Source organism: Anguilla rostrata, chromosome 17, assembly GCF_018555375.3.
Source record: "Anguilla rostrata isolate EN2019 chromosome 17, ASM1855537v3, whole genome shotgun sequence".
NCBI classification, from domain to species: domain Eukaryota; kingdom Metazoa; phylum Chordata; class Actinopteri; order Anguilliformes; family Anguillidae; genus Anguilla; species Anguilla rostrata.
This window is the reverse complement of record NC_057949.1, coordinates 8822068-8845394: the sequence shown is the minus strand read 5'-3', so window position 1 is coordinate 8845394 and position 23327 is coordinate 8822068. Positions and strand designations below refer to the sequence as shown.

The window sequence follows — 23327 nt, the reverse complement described above, 5'->3', positions numbered from 1 at the left end:
GTGCAGTGGTTTCTTTCGGCCGTTTAGAATGCATTCTTATAAATTCACTTCACAATCCAAAGACTCCCTAAAATGACCACCCTGTAGCTAAGGACCCTGTCTAAATGAAACGGTTTATGTTTGACTATCTAAAAACTACTCTAGGATGCAATGCAATGGGTATCACAAGTACATGGAAGCATGTTTGAATTATGTATCTATGGAAGACATGTAGCGATTCAGCACAAAATAAATATGTAATACACTATAGTGATTGTAATATTATAAAGGATGTGTTTATTTAATCGTAAATCTAAAATATGTAATGTATGCACTATGGAAATAAAAACAAAATTCTTCTTGACTGCAGAGAAATGTTTCGGAACTTCTTCACAGATTCCTGGGGGTCCCTGGACTAAAATCTGGGGAAACCCCTTTAAATGACAGGTCAAAGACAATAGCACATTGAGAGACAAAAGAGGACGGCAAAAAAAAGACACAGTTTAGTTTTGTACAACTTTTACTAAAACGGTGCAGACTGCAACCAAACCATTTCAAAACGACAACGCTTGTCTGACAAGGCACTGCAGCCATGAGATAAAATGAACAACAAAGTTCTCCTCAAATAAATTTCACAACCATTGTTATTTACAGAAAAATGAACACAGCAAAATGGGGGAAAACAGCTGAAAAAAATAAATAAAATGAAAACAATATCGGTTAGTTTCATCGTGTGGGTTCAAGACCCCACATTGATCATAATTAGCATAATTAAATAAGTCACAGTCGATCGTGTCAGCTTTAAAACCAGAACTTGTTTGATGAAGAAAGGTCAGTTTCGTTATTGATCCTACATATTTTAATTTGAAGATAACAGTGCAACACAAATGGCCAACATTTTTTTATCCATATAACACCATGTGATGCCACGTTATTTTTTTAGCCACTATTTTATAATCAAATAGCCGGTAAAGTCTTACCTGTACTTAGAGGGGGCAATGCTCTTTGTCATGCAATTCCTTTTCGGAAAATACCCATTCAGCATCTATTTTGGGTTGTATTCAGCCCAGCAGTTTATGAAATGTAAGATTTTTGAATGAGCACATAATCTTTGGGACTTGTCTTGATAAACCTGTTGCATAAAACATTTTACCCAGGGGGAATAACTTCATAAATAGCTTCTAATTGTAGTGCTATTGCTCCAGGGTGGTTATCCTTTTCTTTTGTATCTTTTTACTGTGGAGTAATGTTATGCAACCATAGTATGCCTCTGTGTTAGAAAAAACATACCTGCTGTTGTCCACCTGCAAAGAATTAATAGGCAGACTGCCTTCCAGTAATGCCCAATCTCTCAATCGTTTGCAACCCCAGGTGTTTTGAAACAGATTTTCTATTTGTTTTTTACCATATGGCCTACATTGGCACTGAAAACCAAAAGTATGTAATTGATATATATATATTAATTGCAACCTGGACTGGAGATTTTCAAAACAGAATTATCTTAATGGGTTTTGCACATATTGGAGAAATCAGTGTTCCTTATTCCAGGCCTTCTATGGCTAACTGTGCAGGCTGTTTTTTCAGTTCAGTTAAGCTGACTACCCATGTAGTTATTTGTTTAGTTTGACTGGTTTCTCTGTTCAGACCACTCAAAATACTCTGCTGAGGTCATAGTTAGGAGCGCAATGGATGCCATTTAAAAACAACTCATGGTAATGAAAACCAGAATTTACAGTGTACCCAACGAGGTGGGATTTAGTTCTCGGCCATTTGTTAATAGGATGGTGATTATTTCATGAAACCCAAACTGGGAGGAGTTATCTTATGCTTACTGATGTGAACCAGTTATTGTGACTTGCTGTGGAGAGCACTTTAAAATGGATAAAACTTGTCAGTGATTGACAGGTCACTCCACCAATGAGGTTTGTGAAACCTCACTCTCCTGTCTTTGTCTTCGATCCTATCTAACTGCGGTGTGCTTTGTCCTGAACTTTAGAGGGACACATTTTGAGTTTAAAAATTGGTTTAAAAATTCAGTTAGCTTATTTCTCCCCTCACCTCATCTTCACAATTTGTATCACTGTTTTAGGAACAATTGGAAAAGTGATATAAAACATTAAACTAAGTAATGAAACATGGACAAAGTGCATTGTGGTTAGTTGGAATGGAAGCCTGGGGCTGACCTATTAAGTGTTCCATGTTCTATTAATGTCATTAGCAAATAAACAAACGGATTTTGAATGATGTGAGATGATCTCTCATAGCCCGCCAGCACTATTAAACTCCACCGGGAGGCAGGTATCAACAACACAGCTTGTTTTTAGTGCTGCACTTTCAGTTTATAAATTCTGGTCATTGCAAACTGCTCCATAAATATTCACACTTGCATACATACTGTAGCACAATCATTCTCTCCAATATCAGTTATAATCACAGTCCCAAAATAAAAATACTATTTAATAATAGCTTTTTAAAAATCGAAAGGAAAAAGCACCACGAGAATGCCACAGCAGGCTTGAGATAATATTCTTTGATCAGTACGCATGCCCCAGTGATATTAATATTACTTTATTATTGTACTATTTTACAATTCATATATTTATTTGTATACTGTACCTCTCTGCAATAAATATTAACACGTTCGTGTGAATTCCTGTGGGATGGCAGAGAGGAACCAGAAGTGAAGAAGCCAAACTCTCACAACACCTCATCTTCAGTTCTACATCCTGGTCAAGACTCTCGAATACAGATTTGGTACAGATTAACCAGATGCTCAGCTCCTGCAGTCAGCTCTTGTTCTGTCTAACTATAGGAGACTTCCATTGTTGAGGGGTTCCCCCTGCGATATTACGGTTTATCAATATTCATTAAGAAGCATGCCGAAGGACAAAATCATCCACTGCCAAGATAGCCCTTAGTTGCATCCCTTCATGAACATAGAGAGTCTCAGCTTCAGAACCTTTTAGCTTTAATGGTAGCCAGACAGAACTTTTTCAAGGAATACACAATAAAATATTCAATGTTAAATCAACTCTTACAGAGTTTATATGAATACACTATGGCCAAAGTGGACTCAAATAAAACTCTTTTAGAATTGAATGGACACTGGACATTTTACTGTGCATGGAGATGACTATCTGGTCAGTGTCGAGAATCTGTGCTTTGGCCAGGCCCGTTTCTGTCAATTTAATGAAACTCACAGGTTGAAAATCCAGAAATACCTCTCTTGCTAAGAAACATCCCAGGTTTACAAAAGTGTTTACAGTGGACAATATGTGTCATGGTGTAGTTTTTAAAAAAGCAAAGCATCTTAAAGAAATATCAACTTTGGGCCTCTAATCTGTTATCTAAGTGAAATGTGTGACAAATCTGACCCTCAGTCTCTGTAATATTGACACACCAAAGCTACCAAAACAGGTTATGGCAGGTAGTGTCATTACCTTGCAATGTATCACAATGTCACCAGTCACACAATCATCTTCCTTACAAAAAATATCCTGTCAAATACAAAATCCAATAAGTAAGGAATACATTTCACATACAATTCTAAACTGTACAGCATATATAGCAAATACATACTTTATTGACATTACTCTATATGTCATTTTAGTAATTATTGTATAATATATTGTAACATACAATTAGGCTACACTGCAAAATGTTAGTCAAAGCGAAACATAAGCAATGCTCAAAAAATAACAATATATTTTGCCATATATGCTGTATACTTTCCCACATACGCACATACATATGCCCGCATTTTTGGATTTCATATTTTTCCCCCATACTCTGTGAATCAGAGGTCCGTTATTACAATAAAGCTGCCATCTTATCACCCTGGTTACCCACAGGAATCACCGTCTAAGCCCTGCCATCTAATCCTCGCAAATAAATAAGATATGTACATGAATAAATTATTCAACAAATCAACACTCTGATATAAAACGGCAAATAAATAAAGAGATGATTGATTCTGTTGACAGATAAATAAACAGGAAAACAAAGAGCTGGAGGCTAACGGTGGCTAAGGAACCAGTAATCCCAATCCCGCATGGGGCGCTTATTTCGCCAAATGAAACCGAACAAAACTAAAAGTATGCTTGAGCATGCAGTCGACTTGTGTCAGAGTGTCTGCTGAAGCAACCAAGAGTGTGATAGAGAGGAACAAGGCTCCTCATGCAAATTCACTCGATTCAAACAGCGTTCTCTAGGCCACATATATTAAGCCTACCTACCGTGAGGTAGGCTTAATCTGGTTCTCAAAGAAATCGGTCGTCTCTTCCGAAACTGGCCACCACTGTTCTTCCGTCTCTCCCGTCCTTCTGCTAGCCTGCCCCCCCCCCCCCTCAACTCAATAGGTCTTCTGTCTTTCAAATGTTCACGAAAGGCCGAAAGCATTTACGTCAATGCACCATATGCTTTCAGCGTTTCTGCCGTTTGCTGGCCTGTTGCTACAGCAACACACCAGTCCACGTGGTCGAGAGGTGGGTGTGCGTGTGGGCGGTCCGCTTAAACAAAGCACAGAACTTGAAAAGAACTACGGCCATCTCGTCCCCATCCACATCTGGAGTTCAGATTTAAACCAACGACCCACGAGGTCAAAGAGTGTTTTCCCTGCTCCATATCCACAGTGTTACCATCCCATTCCCTGAATCTATGCAACAAAAAAAACCAAAAGAATGCACAATACTGTCAGCAACTCCTCCCCTGCAAACACATCAAGGATTCATGTAAAAAAAAAAAAAGCCTACTTTTTTGTAAACACTTAAGATATCATGTTCAAAAACAGCAGTCTATCTTGGCTAGACTCATTAGAAGACAGACATAACGACATCCATAAAACTCGTATTGGAAACTCCTCACCTGTCACAGTTCAGACAGTGCAGAACAGCCTTTGGAGGGACCCTGGTTTGAATTCATGCTGCATTTCATCAAGAGCCTGAATAACTCTAGTAGCTCTATGATGGCTGATAGATATCGAGGGCATGGATTTCCACTGTGAAGTGATAGCTACCAAAAAATATGAACAAAACCATCTCCCAGCTGAGAAGCTGAAGGTTGCTGTGCAGAATATTTTATGCAGCTTATCCATAACCCCACAATGCGAAACCGTGCAGGCTTCTAAATGCTGTGAAGCACAGCAGCTGCCCAAGAGAATAAATCTAGCTGCGCTTCGAGTGACATTTACACAGCCCCTATGCAGACAGTTTTTCCACGAAGCAGCTAATCCTAGACCAGAATACCGGCACCCTGTCATCACTACACTACGCTGGGAAAATCCTTTTGAAATTTAGAATTCATTTAAACTAAAACCTCAAATAATTATTCCAGTGCACCAGTGTGTGCATTCAGACACTAGTACAATGAACTACTCTGAAATCCCTTTTTTACATTAGCGCGTCATGTTTTTGTACACATAAGACTTTAAGACAGACGTTGTGTGCTTACGTTTCAAAAGCAATGCCACTTTCGAGTGCAGTAATTCAGCTGTACAGCTAAAAATCTTGTGATCATGTAGCCGAATCATTGGTAACAACAGGTAATATACAGTTTCTCGCACTGAAATGACCTGCATTGGTTCCCGCTAAGGTCACCACTAGCAGCCAAATGTAGCATATAAGGACGTACAGTTCACTGTTTTCACCCTCCTTTGAAATAGGATTTAAACTGCAACCAGTGCACAAGCAACCACATTACATGACATTAAGACATGGAAAGAAAATAAACTCTTTTCTTTAAAAGGTCAAGTTGGACATAATTATCTATGGCATATATACATAACAGGCCCTTATGATAAGGAAAATGCAACCAAAATATCCCCTCTACCCTACATCCACATGTCTCCCCTCTTCCCCTGAGTCAATCCTGAAGACCTCTCTGCAAAGAATGATCTTCTTAGCGCTGGAAGTCCTCTTCTGAACACTCACAGAACAGTGAGCTCTGCTTTCAAAACCTTCTGAAACAGGACGTTCAACACAGGGCCACCACTTCTTCCAGCAAACCTCGCTTGTCAACAACCTTTTTTTTCTGTTAATCAAAAAATAATATTTAAAAAAATAATATGTTAAATTAAACAAAGAAATTGCATGACAACAAGCGGGTAAAAGCGTGCAGCTTATTTTACACAAAACAAAACTTCTAAAGTAGCTTTTTTAAAAATCTTCTACTTACGTTCAGGTAAACGTTTTATTTCTTTTTTCATATTTTTTTTTTTTAAGACACAGAAATGTAAAAAAAAAAGCCACTGTTTGCAGAATGTAAAGTGAATGCCTCTAAATCCTGTCAGGTGATGTCTGTCCAAATTTGTCCTCTTCCTCACACACACCCCAGCCTCCAGACTCTCAGAGCCAGAACAAGAAGGATCCCTCTCCTGGGTCTCTGTATTTTCTTCCTTTTGATTTTTATTTTAATTTTTCTTTTTTTGAAAAATAAAAGAACATGGAATGATGTCACACCAAAGCCAAGTTTCACTGTTAAACGTGTAGTTTTATGCTTCATACAATACGTGTGCACGCATGTACGCGAGTGAAGTTGGTGTTAATCTCAGCACGCTTTTTTCTTGTAAAACACATTTGAACACTTTCCCTGCTTTATAAAACAAAACAAAAAAAGCAAAATAAAAAACTCCATCAGGGCTGTCTTTTGCTTTCAGCATCTCACCAACTGTGGTTATTATGTCGAGATTTTATTTTATTAGTCGAATTTTCTTTCTAATTATTTCTGGCGTTCTACGTTCTCTTCGTCTCACGTGTCCCTTTTGCGCGGGCCCCCTTCAGGGTTTTGGGTGAAATCCACGTGGGTCAGATTTTGTTCTTTTTTTCTTTTGACCAAAGCGGGGGATTTTAGGCGTGGACATGTTGTGTTTCTATTCTGTGGCTGCTCGGCTGCTACTCAATGACCATGCAGCGGGGCAGGTGCTGGGAGTAGTACTTAAAGAGTTCGGCGGTGGCCCCGGGGCAGTTGGTCAGCTCCAGCTCCTCCAGGTCCTGCAGCTGTATCAGGCCTGACAGGCCAGTGGTGGTCAGCAGGGGGCAGCCTAAGATAAGACAGAGAGGGAATCAGAATGGGAAATGAGCTCAGCTAACAGATCTTTCTCAGAAAAATGTGAAAAAAAAAAAAAAACTTGCCTAACTCCAGGTGACATTGCTGTAAACCGGGGTGGCCAAAACTACTACCTAAACAGTCGCAGTTTGTGCTGGTTTTCCTCGTTACTAAGAATTTAATTGAAACAGTTAATTTCACTCACCTTGCATGGTTTTTTGGGTCTGAATTGGTGAGTTGGTTATGATTTTAAGTTTTAAGAAAACCAGCACACTCCGTGGCTACCCAGGAACAGGGCTGGGGATCCCTGAACTAAAAGAAAAAAATCTACAGGTACCTGCGAGGGACAGAAGACGCAGACTTCGCATGCCGAACAGGTGCTGTAACCCGAAGTCCTGCACCTGGAGAGGAAAGCAGAGAACGGTGAGAAAACGCATGAGAGCGATTTAAAGGACCCAGCGACGCCTGGCTCAAAAGCACAACCATCTCCGTTCTGGGCTGAGAACATGGTGAAGAAGGCTCACCTGGCAACACCACCTCAGGTACAGGCTGTGGAGGGACGACATGGTGGACAGGTAGCCCAACCCTGTGTCAGTTATCCGCACACACCTGGGAAAAGAGAACCACACGGGGAGTGGGGGGAGGGGGGTTAGGCAAGACTCACACCAGGGGGTACATCACAAAAATCTCTCTTTGAGCTCTTAACTTTGAGAGCTTAACAAAACATGTCTACTTCAAAAATCACCACAATTTATATACGCTGACTCAGCGGATATAATTCTTGAGTTTTCTGATCCAACACAGTCTCTAGTATAATTTGTTTCAAACAAAACATCACTATGTTGAGAAATCAAGTTACTCTTCATTAGAGCACAGTGGTCATATGCTGATGGAATGCTGCGTCTTTGGAATGCAGGACATTTAAAAATCTTTGTTTTACACTAATTTATGAACTCTCTGATAAAAATAACAATTTTCGCCATGATATGCCAACTCACAGCAATAACACAATAAATGTATGTCAATAACAATGTCATTATGACACTAGTAACAGAAGCACAATGAAACAGCAAGATGAAATAAGCTGACAAATAACATTCTGACATTCTGATCTGGCCCCAGTACCAGGCTGAACCAGGTAGAACGAGGCAGAACCAGCTTAGGACCAGGCCAGAACTGCCTCAGAACTGCCCGAGCCTAGACCTGCAGAAACTCGCGGCAGCAGGGCGCGGTGTCTTTGGACTCACCGGTCCAGCACCAGCTCCTCCAGCTTGTGCAGGTCGCAGGCGATGTACTCCAGCGCCACGTCGGTGATGCGCGGGCACCAGGACAGGTCCAGGCTGCGCAGCTTGCGCAGGTTCTCGGCCACCAGCTCCACGCCGTCGTCGGTGATCTTGGAGCAGCCGGACAGGCTGAGCGCGGTCAGGTTGGGCAGGCTGTGCACCATGTTGACCACGCCGTGGTTGGTGATCTCCCAGCAGGAGTGCAGGCGCAGGGTGCGGGTGGTGTGGCCCTGCTTGGCGGTGAAGTAGGCCATGGCCGTGTCCGTCACGTGGTAGGCCTGCAGGCTCAAGTCCGCCAGGTTGGGCAGCAGCTGCGAGATGGCGGCGATGGCGTCGTCGGCCACGTTGATGCAGTCGCTCACGCTCAGCGAGGTCAGCCTCGCGTTCAGGCCCGACCACAGCCCCGCCTCCGTGAAGTCATTACAGCCCGAAAGCTCCAGGTGCACCAGACCCTGCATTTGTTCCAGCATTACCTGCAGGGGGCGACATTTAATTAGTTTAATTCTACATTTCAAGGTGGCTTATTTTTGCCTACTGTAATGAGAGTATTCAGTCAAACACTGAACAAACTGAACTGAACACAGAGCACTGAACAAACTAAGGACCTCTCCACAATAAAGAAGGCTTCTGTGACACATTAATACCCACCGCCATAACATATAAAATCTGCAGAATCCATGTTAGCATTCCAACAGTGGCATTCACTCTTGCCCTGAGATCGCTGCAGGGTGTGTAGGTTTCTGTTTCTTCTCACCAGTTTATTGATCAATAAAAGCAGTTGATTACATACACACTCACTTCATCTGGTATGTTGGGTCTGAATTTGAGGCTGAAGTTAAGATGAAATCAAAAACCAACACTCAGTTCAGATTAAAAATTTAGTGCAGATTGTTTTATGAGTGTAGACTATTCTTCTTTTTGGACCTCTGGGTCTGCTACTCCCAGAGGTTCAAAAGGTTACAGAATCACAAGTCAGTAAAGCGTAGGTAAAGTGAGTGAGGATCATTTTATAAACCGATTAAAAAATCAGCTACTTGCCATTTCTAAGAAAGAAACATTTTCCTGACCCCACACACTACAGTTCACAATTATAGCCTGTGTTCCAAAAACATGATATGATATCTCAGATATATAAACAAACTCCTTATGCTACAAAACATAAAGCTGAGACATTATGAGAACTCAATTAAGTGGGTGACTTCTGGATGTGTTTTTATTTATTTATTATTTAACATTTTTTATTTTGGGGATGAAACCCAGCCATAAATTTAGCCAATGAAAGACTGAAAACTTAACGTGAACACAGAAGTGCAACGAATATAGGATTCAGCACTGAGAGCCACTGTCAGTTGATCTTGCTATGGTTCATTTCACTTTGTTAAAATTTCTTTTCTTTTTTATCATTATATAACTAGATGTCCTGTGTCCACATGCTCAATGAAGTCATAGAGACAAAAGTCACATGACCCCCGGCTCCCTGGCGCCATGACCTTAATGGCCCTAATTGCTGCCCCATAGAATACAAGGCCCATTTTCCTGGAAAGGGTCTCTCAGTAACTGCCTTCGGGTCATCAAGTGCAAAGGGTTTAGATTGCCTGATTGTGGAGGGGGGGGTGGGGGGGGGGGGTGGTTGGAGGAGAGGAAAGACAAGTGACAAAGTGCCTCTCTGTTGGGGCTGGCATGACTGACAACAAAGTCACATTCAAACTGGGGCTGTCGAATGTGGGGGGTGGGGGGGGGCGAGAGGAAAGAAATGGAGGGGGCACAGCGTGGTGGGCAAAGACACAGCTCACCTGTAGCATCCATAATGCATCTCTTTGCTGAAAGAACACGAAGCCCAACCTGTTATTTTGTGCGCAAACGGAAGTGCCCTGCTTCCAAGACACACCCATTAAGGTGGCGTAACAAATTATGGAAAACGTGAGATTCTAGAGTGCTGTCTCAGTGCTTCTTCCAAGGGTTCCCGGTGTAGAAAGCACAGGTAACTCCTTGCTGTATACAATGTAAATACCAAACCTGGGTCTAGAACCAGCAAACGTCTGATCAGAGCTCTAGCTGACCAATTGTTACTAGAAGCTGTAAAGGTGTAAGGTAGGCCACCAGACTCATAACCACATAGCTGCAGGTTCAATTCCCAGGAGTGGCACTGCCATTGATGCTCTATCCTGGATCAACAATTAAGCTGGATTTCTTCATTTTGTATTCCATTACCAAGAACAACTACCACCTCCCCAAAGGTTTAACCACATCACCTCCATAGCGCAAACCACAGAACACAAAGAGAAACAAATGCACACGTCTTACCTCCAAGCCGGCGTCTGTGATGGTTGACCTCTTGAGGCTGACAGACTTGACGCCCTTCTTGGACAGGGGGTAGTTATCGATGAACTCGCAAATGTCCAGGTCAGAGACACCCACCAGGCAGAAGGCCTGGAAGCCCCGGAGGGCAAAGGCCTGCAGGCTGACAAACTGCTTCTCCCCAGTGGGCAGCAGGTTGTATAGCTCCTTGGCGTGCAGGATGGGAGTTACCCCATCCCAGAACTTTGGCTGGTACAGCACCTTACGCCAGGTCTTGCACACCTGCGCAAGGGTGCACTTTTCGGCAGTGGTGAAGTACCACAGCAGCCGGTTCAGGACCTTCTCGTCCAGCACCAGCTGGCCCTCCCCGGGCGGCTTGGGGAACCTGCGGAGCGGGGGGTGGGCGGACGTGGGGGAGATCCGGTCGGGGTCGGGCCCCAGGAGGGAGGCGGCGGTGGGGATCGGGTCAGCGTGGTACGGCAGGCCAGGCGGGGGCAGGATGGTGGGCACTGAGGAGGACTGGCACAGGCGGTTCTTGGCGGCCGGCGTCCCCTTGGTGATGCTGGCTGAGCCCAAGCCGTTGGGCTGGGGGGGCAGCTTGACCATGCCGTTCCTCGTCACACACGGGGGCTTCAGGTCACCAGGGGTGGACATGTTCAGCATTTACAGCTGGAAGAGTTAAAAAATAAAAATAATAATTTCATTTTTCAGATAGATAGATAGATTGTTGACTTTATTAATCCCCAGAGGGAAATGCAATAAATTCAGTAAATTTACCTATCTGTACATAGGAAACTCTATGCTCAAGCAACTGAGCCAAGATGCAACCCTATAATAATAATTATGTGCACACACTGAATAAAAGGTGTCACTTGCATGTAGGAATCTTTGGACTACAACCAATTTAAAGTAAACATATATCTTACATCTCATATATCTTCCAACAAACCAGTGCTGCACCCTTAAGTAAATCAAGAAGAATATTAGAATGTGGTCCCGCACAAACGTTTAATGCATAAGTCAAATGAGATTTGTGTACAAATGCAAAACATCTATGTACAGGGATATTAAAGAGCAGCTACAGCATTTATATTTTAAAATGATGAAATGTGACTAAATGACATATTAGAAATCTCAATTTCCATTTATGGTGCACAGTTACCTACCGATTGAAATGGATCTTAACTGTTCCAGAGGTACTAGAACACACTGGCTCTCATTCCTCTCCTAATGTAGACAACAGGTTTCAACACTAACCACACAGATATATCAACAAAAGCCAGAAAAAGTTAGTCGTCCCTTTAATTTTAACTTTAGTTGAGCGGTTTGGCCATCAATTGGCAGACCATAGTGTGCACAAACCGATCATCGTTCAGCATGAGGCAAAAAGAGAAGATTCCACTGCATCAGTTTCGTCAAAGTTGTATTAGCTTACATGTAAATTTTTCGGTATTGAGGCAACGCAAGGGCCCGTTGTGCATATTCACAAACATCTGCGCACAGAGGTGTGCTGATGAGCAATCTACAATAAGGCTACAGTAACCCCCAGAGTATTGGGGGTTACTGTAGGTACATGCTGAGTGCAGCTCAGGAATCAGGAGATTCTCTTTCAATAATGTGAACAGACCATTGAAACGGTCGCAACACAGACGGCTTCGTTCCGCTAGTTCACGAATTTAAACGCATTTGAAGACAAAACGGCAATGTAGCCTAACAGGTTGAACTTGACCATTAAGTACAAAACTGAACAAGTTGAGCAGCACCTTTGCTCTGTTCGTGAGTTCTTCAGCTTGAGTTTACGATGATTTGCGGTCGTTCGTCTTAATTTTGGCCCATTCCACCCCCCATATTCCCGGACCTCATAGTGACAGCGCAGCGGGTCCACCTTAATGTTAAAGATGAAACAGCAAGTATAATTAGAATTACATAACGCGATTGTAGGCCAGCTCTGCTGTGGGCATTATCCCTGTTGAACAGTAATCATGAATTCTTTATGGCTTTATCGGTCTAAAAACAAATACTTAAAATGGCTGCAATCGCATACGTTTCAGTATTCAATATTTATGTTATTGGTGACATCTAAAAATAGCCTACAGATGCGTTGCTGAAATAAAATCCTGAAAGCGAAAACATAACGAGAACCAATGAGCCGACAATGAGAAAATCAACAACATGTTCTTGAACAGGCCGTTTTACTCGCGTTGAACAATTGAATATCACTTGCATATAGGCTGCCTCGATTCAGACTATTATTCAAAAACACAGCCTATTTATAGGACCGTTACAGTATACAAATGTCCCCTCAAATTGTATCATTACAGTTGCTTTCACACTGACTGGGTTTTCTGAGCAGCAATTACTTATCTTTAGATACAATCCCGTCCTTTTGTATGAAACATCCCAGTGTCAAGATACGAAGTGGGCTTGTCATGCGGCAACGACAGTACCAGCATTGTGACTACAGCGAATGGCTTCTCCAGAACAGCAGAACAAAAAGACACCCTTGCGGCACACAGTGCACCGTACATAGTGAATCTGCATCATTTTCTTACCTTAAAAGAAAAAAAAACCTGATGGTTTGCGACGTGTAGGCTATTTAGGATGTGACTGCACCTTTCTTCTGAAACGAAATCGCCATGTTACTCTATTAGCGTCCACTGGGAATGGCGGAGTGAGCGTTGTTCAGCTTGAAACATCACTAGCGTTATTAAAAACGATATCGAAAACGTGCATAGCGAGAGTACCAGTGAGACTGAGAGGCAAACAATCAATAAATAATTAAGACATCATCATCAGTGATGCACAATTCCCGATTTCAGCAACTCGGTTACAGCTATCTGTTTACATCTGTGCTGATTCGCGAGCAGGCTCCGAGCGGTAACCGATCGGCTTTCAGCATCACCATGGAAAACAAGGGAGAACAGATCACAACGCGCTGAAGCAGCTGCAGCGTTATTTTTTATATCCGTCCTGTGTATTCAACGGGCTGTTTTGTCAGCACAATAAAGAGGTTCCCTTCAAATTGTTTAGTCTCAATTACTTTTCGCTGCCAAGCGCGATTAATTCGATTAAACGATGAACCTGCAATCCAGGAAGCTATGTGGAGAGAATGATTCATCTTTATCAATAGCTGAACTCCACAAGTAAAATGTTCTAAATTTAAAAATGTCGTCATATAATTACAAGTATCGCTTGTCAGGTGGCCTAGTTATATTCTGAAATTTATAGAGAAATCCCAGATGAGAAATTGCGTGGTGTTCTGACCAACACTGATACATTCATTAAACGATTCACCAGTGGATATGGCTTTGTCTAAATAAACAATGACGCTATATATAAGAAGCATACATTTTTATCTGTTAAAAGCTGGTGTTGGGTACTTTTTTCTCTTTGAAGCATTGTCATGATCAGCACGTGCCGCACGTCCACCCCGCGCCTCGAGGTTACATTTGCCTTTTTGTTTATTAAAGAAGGTAGATAGAACATTCGTTTTCCGGCCTTTATTTTAAAATTTCAAATCACTTTTGAATTTCAATTTTGAAAATCACTGCCAAATGCATGCGGTTATAAATCTGTAAGTATTTCCAAATGAAACTACGAAGCACAGTGAAAATGATGGCCAATGCAGGCCAGTTTCACTTTGTTTCCTCGTTTATGCTGCAGCGGGTGAGTGTCAGAGAGCTACAGCTGGTCGAAGCTGGAGCACATTTTACACACAGAAAAATTGAGGAAAGTGTCATAAAACCTATTGTAAATAACATGACGTACATTTGTTGTAACAACTCAAATTACTTTGCCGTGTGTCTTAATGTGATAAATAGTTGTAATGTAGCCTACTGTAAACTATTTGCAAAACAATACAATTGTTTAACAGTTGTAATGTGATATTATTGGACATGTTTTACATGCAGGAAATTTGTGATTTAAACTCAGACTGAATAACAACATTGCTGGAGAAAAACAGACCTCCAAAGAAAATGGGTCATACGGTAGCCTTTTATCATAAATGACTGGCTATATTCCTGCTGTGAGGTAAATAAAATAAACAAAATGTACAATAATAACTAGGACTTAACTAGAGAATTTACCTTGTTCTCCGACTTTCATGTTCCCATAACAACATCGTAAATTGCTCATGTAATCGGGTAGATCTGCTGTAGGTTGTGAACCAGGGCGCTCGCCATCCACATTGCAAAAGACATAATGATCATATATATATATATATATATATATATATATATATATATGATTTTTTTGTAGGTTCCCTTTAAGGATTTTTTTAAGTTGACCGAGTAATGACAGATTTTGGCCAGAAAATAGCTACAACAGTTTCAGCAATACAGTTCACAGACACATCATACTAACATCTGCACAGGTGTTTGCACAATTATTAATAGGCTTTCACACACTATGAATAACTGCATATTGGCACAGCACAGGGCACATAACCAGGTGACTAGTTTGTACAGTGAGTCTCCATTTCACAGATTTTTTGATCACTGGCTGTCCTATGATTTCAGATCACCTGCATACACACATGAAGCATGAGCACTCTAATGGACAGGCCCACCTACCAGTGAATATTTTACACCCAGGGCACGCAGTATTACAGGAGAGTCAGGGACCATTTTACCCCCTACAGGCCACACAGTATTACAGGAGAGCCAGGGACTATTTTACACACTACGGGCCACACAGTTCTGCAGGAGAGTCAAGGACTATTTTACACCCTAGAGGCCACACAGTACTGCAGGACTACAGGCCAGAACGCATAGTACAGAAGAGCTGGCCATGATCAAAGTGTTGGCACTGACAATCAGTCGTTCTGACAGCTGTTAGGGGTGCTAATGCAGTGGTAACCCAAGGAAATATGTCCATCTTAAGTCCACCCTCCCCTGGTGGGAGGAGTACAAATGTGTTGAACTTGAAATGTATATAACATAGTTCATAAGGACCAGCCAGCAACTAACGTTAAAATAGGCACCCATCTGTAAGTCACTATGAATATGTGAATATAAGCTCGACTCACACGCCATCCACAGTGTGACGCTGCTCATTTATAACAAAATATTACAACGGACATCCAATAATGCCTCTACCTTTAAAATCTTCACCTAACTTAAAATGAAATTTTACCTAAAGATATGATGACCTTGCTTATTCACCATTACATCTTAAAGTTGATGAGAGTTACACTTCACTCTTGCATTAACCACCAACACTCTGATCATCATCATGTCGTAATTGTGCCAATGCCCGCCCTGGACTGGCCCACCACTTCGGGAGATTCATGGTGAGCACTAGCCACCCCCACAGCAAAGGTATGACCTAACTTAGCCCCGAATCCACAGGAAAACAAAGGCTCTCTATCCCCAGAGAGATGGCACTGCAGTGCAGGACGCAGCCCACAGGCTCTTGCACTCTCCACCTACGACAGCGCAGATTCTCCCTCTCTAAGTCATGACGAGTCGCTCCGAGCAGGAAAGAGAGCTCCCCGGCTGCCCACACAAAAGGCAGAGACTGCTGCACAAGCCCGCCGCAGCCATGACGACGCACACAGAACCGTGGTCTGTGTGTACCTACCAAACTTTAGCCTTGTCTGAATAATAAAAGCATTGTTACAAACTTTCATCAAATTGTCAGAACAAAATAGGTCACATGGTATACCATAAATGACCAACCATGTCCCTTCTGCAGGAAATACACACACATGCAAATAAGTAAACAGAATTCACAGAATACCTCATCTTTAGGCATTCAGCAGACACACTGAACGAAAGCAACTTGCATAGCTTACATTCTTTTAACATACAATTTATGCAGCTGGCTGACCCAGCTTGTACAGTGACATTATTCCTCCACAGGTTTTACATGCATATGCGACAATCTCAGAAGGAAGTCTTCCAGTAGGCTCTAATGTGTCTCACTAGAGGAGCCCTACCTTTTTCAAGTGTTCTTTACAAGGCAAAAAGGTTTAATCAGGAACTTTTCACACCTACCATAGAAGGTTCCATAAGGAATTTTATTTGAAGATTATGTATTGGAATTTTAGATTGGAACAATTTATTATGGCACATGCAACCTAAGACCACTGTGCTCAATGAAAGAGGTACTGACACAAAATAAAAAATGACACTTACAATTGTGAACAAATGCTATAAAATGAATACGTTCACATGCATAGCCCTTGGAAACACAACATTGCTGTACAAGCTGCATAACCCTGAATGCCCTATACCTGTCAATGTAAGACCAGCTGATCAGCAGAAAATTCTGTAAATACAGAATCCATAATATCCTTCATCACATACAAAACTGCTTTGGACATCTGAAACTATTAACTATTAACTTAAATATTAAAATTTCTTTGAAAACCCTTACATTAAATGTATTGTGTGTCTTACAGAATTTATTGTATTAATAGAGTTAATGTGTTTCATATTCAGTATCTAAACCTCTTCAGTGTTTTAGAGATAGTTGGAAGATGATGCCCGAAGCCTAAATAAGTTTATTACAGATTACAAAATATTAAAGATATTAATCTGCTGTCTTCCTTTGATTGCTCTATTAAAGAATAAACCAGTCTGTAGCAAGGACTCACTACTAGCTGCTGAAAGTCTCGAGTGTTATTCACCACTGACCTCTCAAAGACCTTTTAACCCTCCTGTTATGTTGCGGGTCAAATTGACCCTTTTTAAAGTTTGAAAATCTAGGAAAAATACTTAAAATTATTTTTTCAGTATGAAACTTCTTCTACTGGCCTTAATTAGTGTAATCAACATTTTAAATGAAATGTTCATTTCATGTCATTGCAACCCCTGTATGGATTGACCGGAACATTTTGCTGTACCTAAAAAATGAACAGAACAGGAGGGTTAAAATGGTCAACAGAAGTTGTATGAAGCACAATGAAAGTGGAAGAAAGAAAGTGGTTTAAAATAACTGCCATCAATGCACGGCTCCCGAAATCAGTGCCTTGAATCCACCCCCTCCGTTGCGTAACGCACATTTGCAAACTCTGCTGCACAGACAAGTGGATGCAAAACGCACATCTGAGTCCCATCCAAACAGTCTCAGTGAAAGAGGCCCCACGGACCTCTCCTTTTTAAACGGTGGGGTAAAAATAGCTCTCTGTAACCTGCAGGCACAGAGAGACAGAGTAAGAGAGACATGTGGAGACAGAGAGGGAGTGATCGAAGAGAAGACGGAGAGAGACAAACAGAGAGAGTGAGAGAGAGGAGATAAAGGGAGGAGACAGAGACCAATAGAGGGAGGAGAATGGGAGAAAGGGAGGAAGAGAGAAAGAGGAAGAGAGAGAGACACTCAGAGGCTTCACCGAAGCAGAAGAAATGCAGTGTTGGAGACCATCTGGAATCCGTGAATCTGTGAGGTGCGACTGAGAAAAGAAGACCCAGGAAATAAAGCACTGGGCTGCACTCTGAGAAGAGAATCTCTTAACAGGGACTCCTGAGTGGCATACCCATCTGAGGCGTGGTTTTTAGTGCAATGAAGCAACATGCAGGCCAGATTCAAGCCTCTTAGTGCCAGTGCCTGCTGTGGCCAGGATCGAGGGTGCTCAACGACACCCTCTATGGTTGACTGGGGTACCTCCGCCAGCTGTGTAGTCTTCACATTCTATGGGTTGGATTTAATCATATGCACGTGGAATGTTTAAGGGCATATGCAATTCAATCAGAGCTTTAATAAAGCCTACTTTGCCCGCACTACCTCAATACAATGACTGGAAGTAGGTTTCTACCAATGAAAATTATTTTTATTGAGCAATTGACACACATGGATGTGACTAATGGGTCAGATCCATCCATCACTTTTCCAAGCCTTATCTTATAATAATACATTTTATTAATTTAGCACCATGGTATGGTTTAAGGATATCCTGTAGTGCATGTGGTGACATGCTGATGTCATTACATTACATTACATTACATTATAGGCATTTAGCAGACGCTCTTATCCAGAGCGACGTACAACAAGTGCATAGGTTTCATGATGTAGAGGCGCAAAAGAAACACTAGAGTGAAGTAAGGATCGTAGTGCCAGAAGTGACCACATCGATCAGGACTCCAACCCTGTAGAGTAAGCGTAAGAGTAAGCATTCTTTAAGTACAGCCCTCAGTAGGCAGGGCCTATAAGTGAAAATAAGTGATGGTAAAATGTAGTAGTGTGCATACCTCACTTTCTACAATGGTAACTAAGCAGAACTGACATTATACAAAGCAGCATATATAACATCACAGTGTATAGCTTCCTCAGCCAAAAGGTCCAGAACAGGGGTGGCCAACCCTGGTCATGGACAAGGACAGGGTCTGTTGGTTCTTGTTGTCGCTCAGCAATTAACTGATCAATTAAAGTAATGGATGACCCAGTTAACTCCTCTCACCTGGTTCTTCGACTGGGATCTAGTTGCTGATTTTAAGGAGAAAGCGAAAAACCAACAAACCCCTACGGCACTTCAGGACCAGCGTTGGCCAATCCTGCTCTAGATATGTTTTTGCTATTTGGTCCATATCGCCCACCAACACCCATCCATGCTGCCAGACTCTTCCAAACCAGGCAGAAAATCACCCCCATCGTTCCAGACGGCTCTCACTCCCCCCCCCCCCCCAGCAGAATCCCATGCCAGCCCGCCCCCTCGTCTCGCTCCGCCGTGCTCTGATTGCGGCCCACGCTGATTGCGCTGGCCGCTCTGGTGTCTGCGTATCTGAGTCCTCAAGCCTAAGAGCTCCCACACACTCATCCCTGCCACTGCCAACCCCCAAACACACACGCGCATGTACCCACCCACACACACACACACTCACTCACTCACTCACTCCTGCGGCTGCTTCGTTTTCCTGTCTATCTCCCCCTCTGCTCAGTGACCGTCTCTGATCTCCGTTCTCTGAGTGGTGGACTGGGCAATGTTCTGCACTCCCTTTAGTTTTTTCAACCCACATTCATTCACCTGGGAGCCAGAGGCTATTACATACCCTAGAGGCGGGGTCTCCAACTGTGGTCCCGGACAGCAGCAGGGTCTGGTGTTATGTTTATGTTTTATCATTAAAATCATCTGCCAGTTTAGACATAAGACGTCAGGTGCAGTGGGTTAACTGTGCTATCAACTGCTTTAAAAGTTCTGAGAAACAACAAAAACCAGCAGATCATATGGCCTTCCAGGACCAGCACTGGGTAACCTTGCCCTAAGTCTGCACAGTACTACAGGTGAGAGCTATCACTTCTCTGAGGAAAAGTCTCTTGGCGATGACTGCTGGCAACCTCTGGAATATTCCTTTGAAATGTGTCTCTTAGAAAGCACCTTTTATCAAACCCACTTTCCATTTTATCATTTTACTTTTTGCTATTACAGTAAGTAGCCATAAAACATGAAAATTTATGGTGCCATTTATTTGACACTTGCCCGTGATTTCAATCAAAACGTATCCTTGAAGCTAAGTACAAATAAATATCAAGTTTTACAGCACAAACAATCATTTCCATTTACCATTATCTTTGAACTCTTCAAGCTGTGTTTGTAAAGGGAAAAATATCTAATTGTGAGTCAGAGATAAGGACAAAAGTGGTTTGCGCCCATTAGTCATCCATATTTGTTGTTGGTATTTAAACTGTTAATAGTGCTTTGTACTGGATTCGTACGTTGCCTTGGATACAGGCATCTGTCACATTTATAAATAAATGGAAAGAAATTACGAGCATGACTAGTGCATGTGTTCTTGACAAGTCTAGATTTTTAAATTATCTATATTAAAACTCATGAGCTGCCAATCTACAAAGCTGGACTGAATTCTGTCCTCAAGACCATTTCGTAGTCAAATGAAAAGAAATGAAATTTGGAATTCAAACGTTTTGTGTAGCTGTTGACACGAAAGTGGTAAGGAGGATATTCCCCAGGTTAGGAGGAGGACTGGGCCTGTATTCATGAAGAGTAGGAGTGCTGACCCAGGATCAGTTTTGCTTTTGGCTCATAAAGGTTATGGACGGGGGAAACCTGACCTGATATCAGCACTCCTATTCCATATGCCTGCTAGCTAGCCCTCCTACTCCTCTGCCAGCCAGCAGTTCTGTTCATCCCTCCGAACAGGGGGTACCACATTAATACATTAACTGCATAAATGCAAAGGAACACAACTGCTGTGTACTGATCAGCATTCATCCTTAACTTGTATATCTCGATGGTCTTATTAAATGAACTGAGCAGGCTCAACTTAAAAATGGAATAAGTTGTTATAACTCAATTACAAACAGTGAATAGTTTAAATTCAACAATTTACATAAGCTGAATGGAGGAGGGTAATTCCATTCAAACCTGAACCCCAAAAAAGTGAGCAACTGAGGTAAAAATAAAAATAAAAATAAAAATAAACTCTCAGTGGGAATAAAATGACCTCACTCCCTGGTAGACTGATTTCAGGACTGTCCTAAAACTCACACAACTGCTAAAACAACCAGACAATATGCTACCACTGAACTGAGCAATATGCCTGTTATCACTGAGACACGTATTATGTAAATGATTTCATGAAAAGAATAAAATTTTAATATTTGTTTAAAAAACAATTCTGATATAACATTTTCCATTCAGCTCATCAAATGGCAGATGTTCAACAGACCAGATCAATTAATATTACAAAACAAAAAAAAAGACATCAAGGGGAAGCATGCCATGCGCTTAAATCTCCTGCTCTGAGAGGGAGGGGCACTCCTGTTCTTACCCATGATGACTTGCGCACAAGTATCACTTCAGTCCATTCAGTTTTCCTGCAATTATGTGCAATTCAAGAAAAAGTGGATGAGTCATGTCACCCAAATTTGTCTGTCCATATAATAAAGCTAATGTCTCTGTTCCTTCCGGTTCTTAAATCACAACTTAAAATATACCGCTACTTGTTTCATTTTTCATTTCTGTGTGTGTGTGTGCGTGTGCGTGTATATAGACAGGGTATGAAACTTCATCCTAAGATAAAGTTATCCTCTATATCCTCTTTTGCTCACAAGCAGTTTTGTTTTTCCTCAAATTGGAATGGCAACCATAATTCCGCATAGCAGCCCAGTGGTCTCAGAATGAATGATATGACTGTTAGACCACCTAAAGAACCTTTGGCAGAGATGGAGCCATTCGCTCCCTGACCCCTTGACCCTGCCAGTCTCAACCACGCACACTGGACCTCCAAGCAGGGCTGTGACTCTGTCCCATTCTTGTCATAGTGTCACACAAGGTGGTGTGAAGCCCACGCCGGCACCAGTCCAGAACCTTCACACTTCCAGTCCCCAGTAACTCAAATGTTACAAGGGACTAGAAGAGTCCTGCAGTTGGCCGCTTGCTATCTATGCATCCAAACTGAGAATGCTATTCTATGCTGCACCACGTAAGCAAGAATGCATTTCACACAGTGCTAATGTGAGAATGAAAAGTCCTAAAATGAGAATGCCACACCGTTACAAAAAAAATTGTGACTGCTGTGTATATGTAAGAAAGGACAGTGCTAGTGTCAGAATGTTTCCCTTTGATATGGTGCTAATATGAGAATGTACGTGTTATACATGTGTCTACTTATGTGAGAATGAACATCTACGCTACAGTGCTACAGTGCAGTAGTGGTGTTAGCGTGGGAATGCGTCACTATGCAACAGAAACAACAAACAGCACCCAACTACAGTACTAAAGCGAGAATGAACAGTGCTAAAAAGGCCATACATGTCAGTATTACAATGCTACAGTCAGAATGCACATCTGTGATATAGAGCTAATGAAAGAATGAATGGCTGCGCTAAAGTGCTTGTGTAAGCGCGTATGTCAGTGGTGAAATGCTAATGTCCGCTTGCAGGTCTATAGATACATGCTTATAATGCTAATGTGGGAGTGCATGGGGCAACAGTTGTAACTACACTGCTAATATGAGAAAGAACAGTGATAGAGAATGCACATCTCTCCTACAGTGCTGATGTGAGCATACAAGACTACGCTAAAGTGTTAAAATGGGAGTGCATATATAGTGAAGCAGTTGTGCCTCAGCGTTAAATTCGCACGATGAGAATGAATATTGCTAAATGCAAAATATTGCATTCAGATGTCAAAATCTCTCAGTGGTCGATCAGGCTAAATCCTCCTTCAGCATGTTTCGCAGAATGAAGTCCATTCGGTTGACAGCATGGATAAGCAGACAAATCAGAAGCTTACGTTAACGTGAATGACATAGTAATGGTGTTACCATAATCAGGTATGGCACCAAAATAAATCACATAATTCAAATATCAATAATTTCACCAACAGGTTTGAAAATCCATTTCCACTACCAGTACACAACATAATGACATGAAAGATGTAATTTTGTTAATTCGCAGCTTTATTCTGAGTTCATAAGGGAATCAAGCGAGTACGGCCACTCTTTTCATTGGTTCTTAATATGTGAATTACTTATAAATTAATGTAATATTCAGAATCAAGGCATATCGCGCTGAATATCAGTTTCCATGAATGCAAGTTTAAGCAACTTATGAATTCTATCTGCCTGGCGAGAATTTGCTATGAATAAACCGTCAGCAAATATGAATGGGATTACATCACTGCGCTGAACAAGGCAAAGACGTAATGTTAGCATTCCTTAAAACGTCATGTCAATCTGACTGACAAACAAATTCACAAGACAAAGACATACGATATGCAACATGGCATTCAGTAGGGCCACAGTTCCCTTATCCCATATTGCT

The 23327-nt window shown here is 41.8% G+C and overlaps 1 protein-coding gene across 6 annotated transcripts in view; it reads right to left on the bottom strand.

Annotated features, from left to right (window-relative positions):
- Nucleotides 1-2531: 2531 nt before the first annotated feature.
- The window catches only part of LOC135243595 (F-box/LRR-repeat protein 16-like), a 44206-nt gene continuing 23410 nt past the window's right edge, over nt 2532-23327 (bottom strand). For 2 of the 6 annotated variants that reach the window (XM_064315543.1, XM_064315541.1), the window contains exons 2-6: nt 10608-11270; nt 8268-8776; nt 7545-7629; nt 7358-7421; nt 2532-7015 (exon numbers count right to left, since the gene is read on the bottom strand). In XM_064315543.1, coding sequence (XP_064171613.1) covers nt 6867-7015; nt 7358-7421; nt 7545-7629; nt 8268-8776; nt 10608-11264 — 1464 coding nt within the window. In that variant the 5' untranslated portion in view covers nt 11265-11270 and the 3' untranslated portion in view covers nt 2532-6866. Of the gene's footprint in view, nt 7016-7357; nt 7422-7544; nt 7630-8267; nt 8777-10607; nt 11271-12364; nt 13105-13153; nt 13686-23327 lie in introns of those variants that run through there. The other 4 variants (XR_010326691.1, XM_064315539.1, XM_064315542.1 and 1 more) reach the window with 4 other exon arrangements.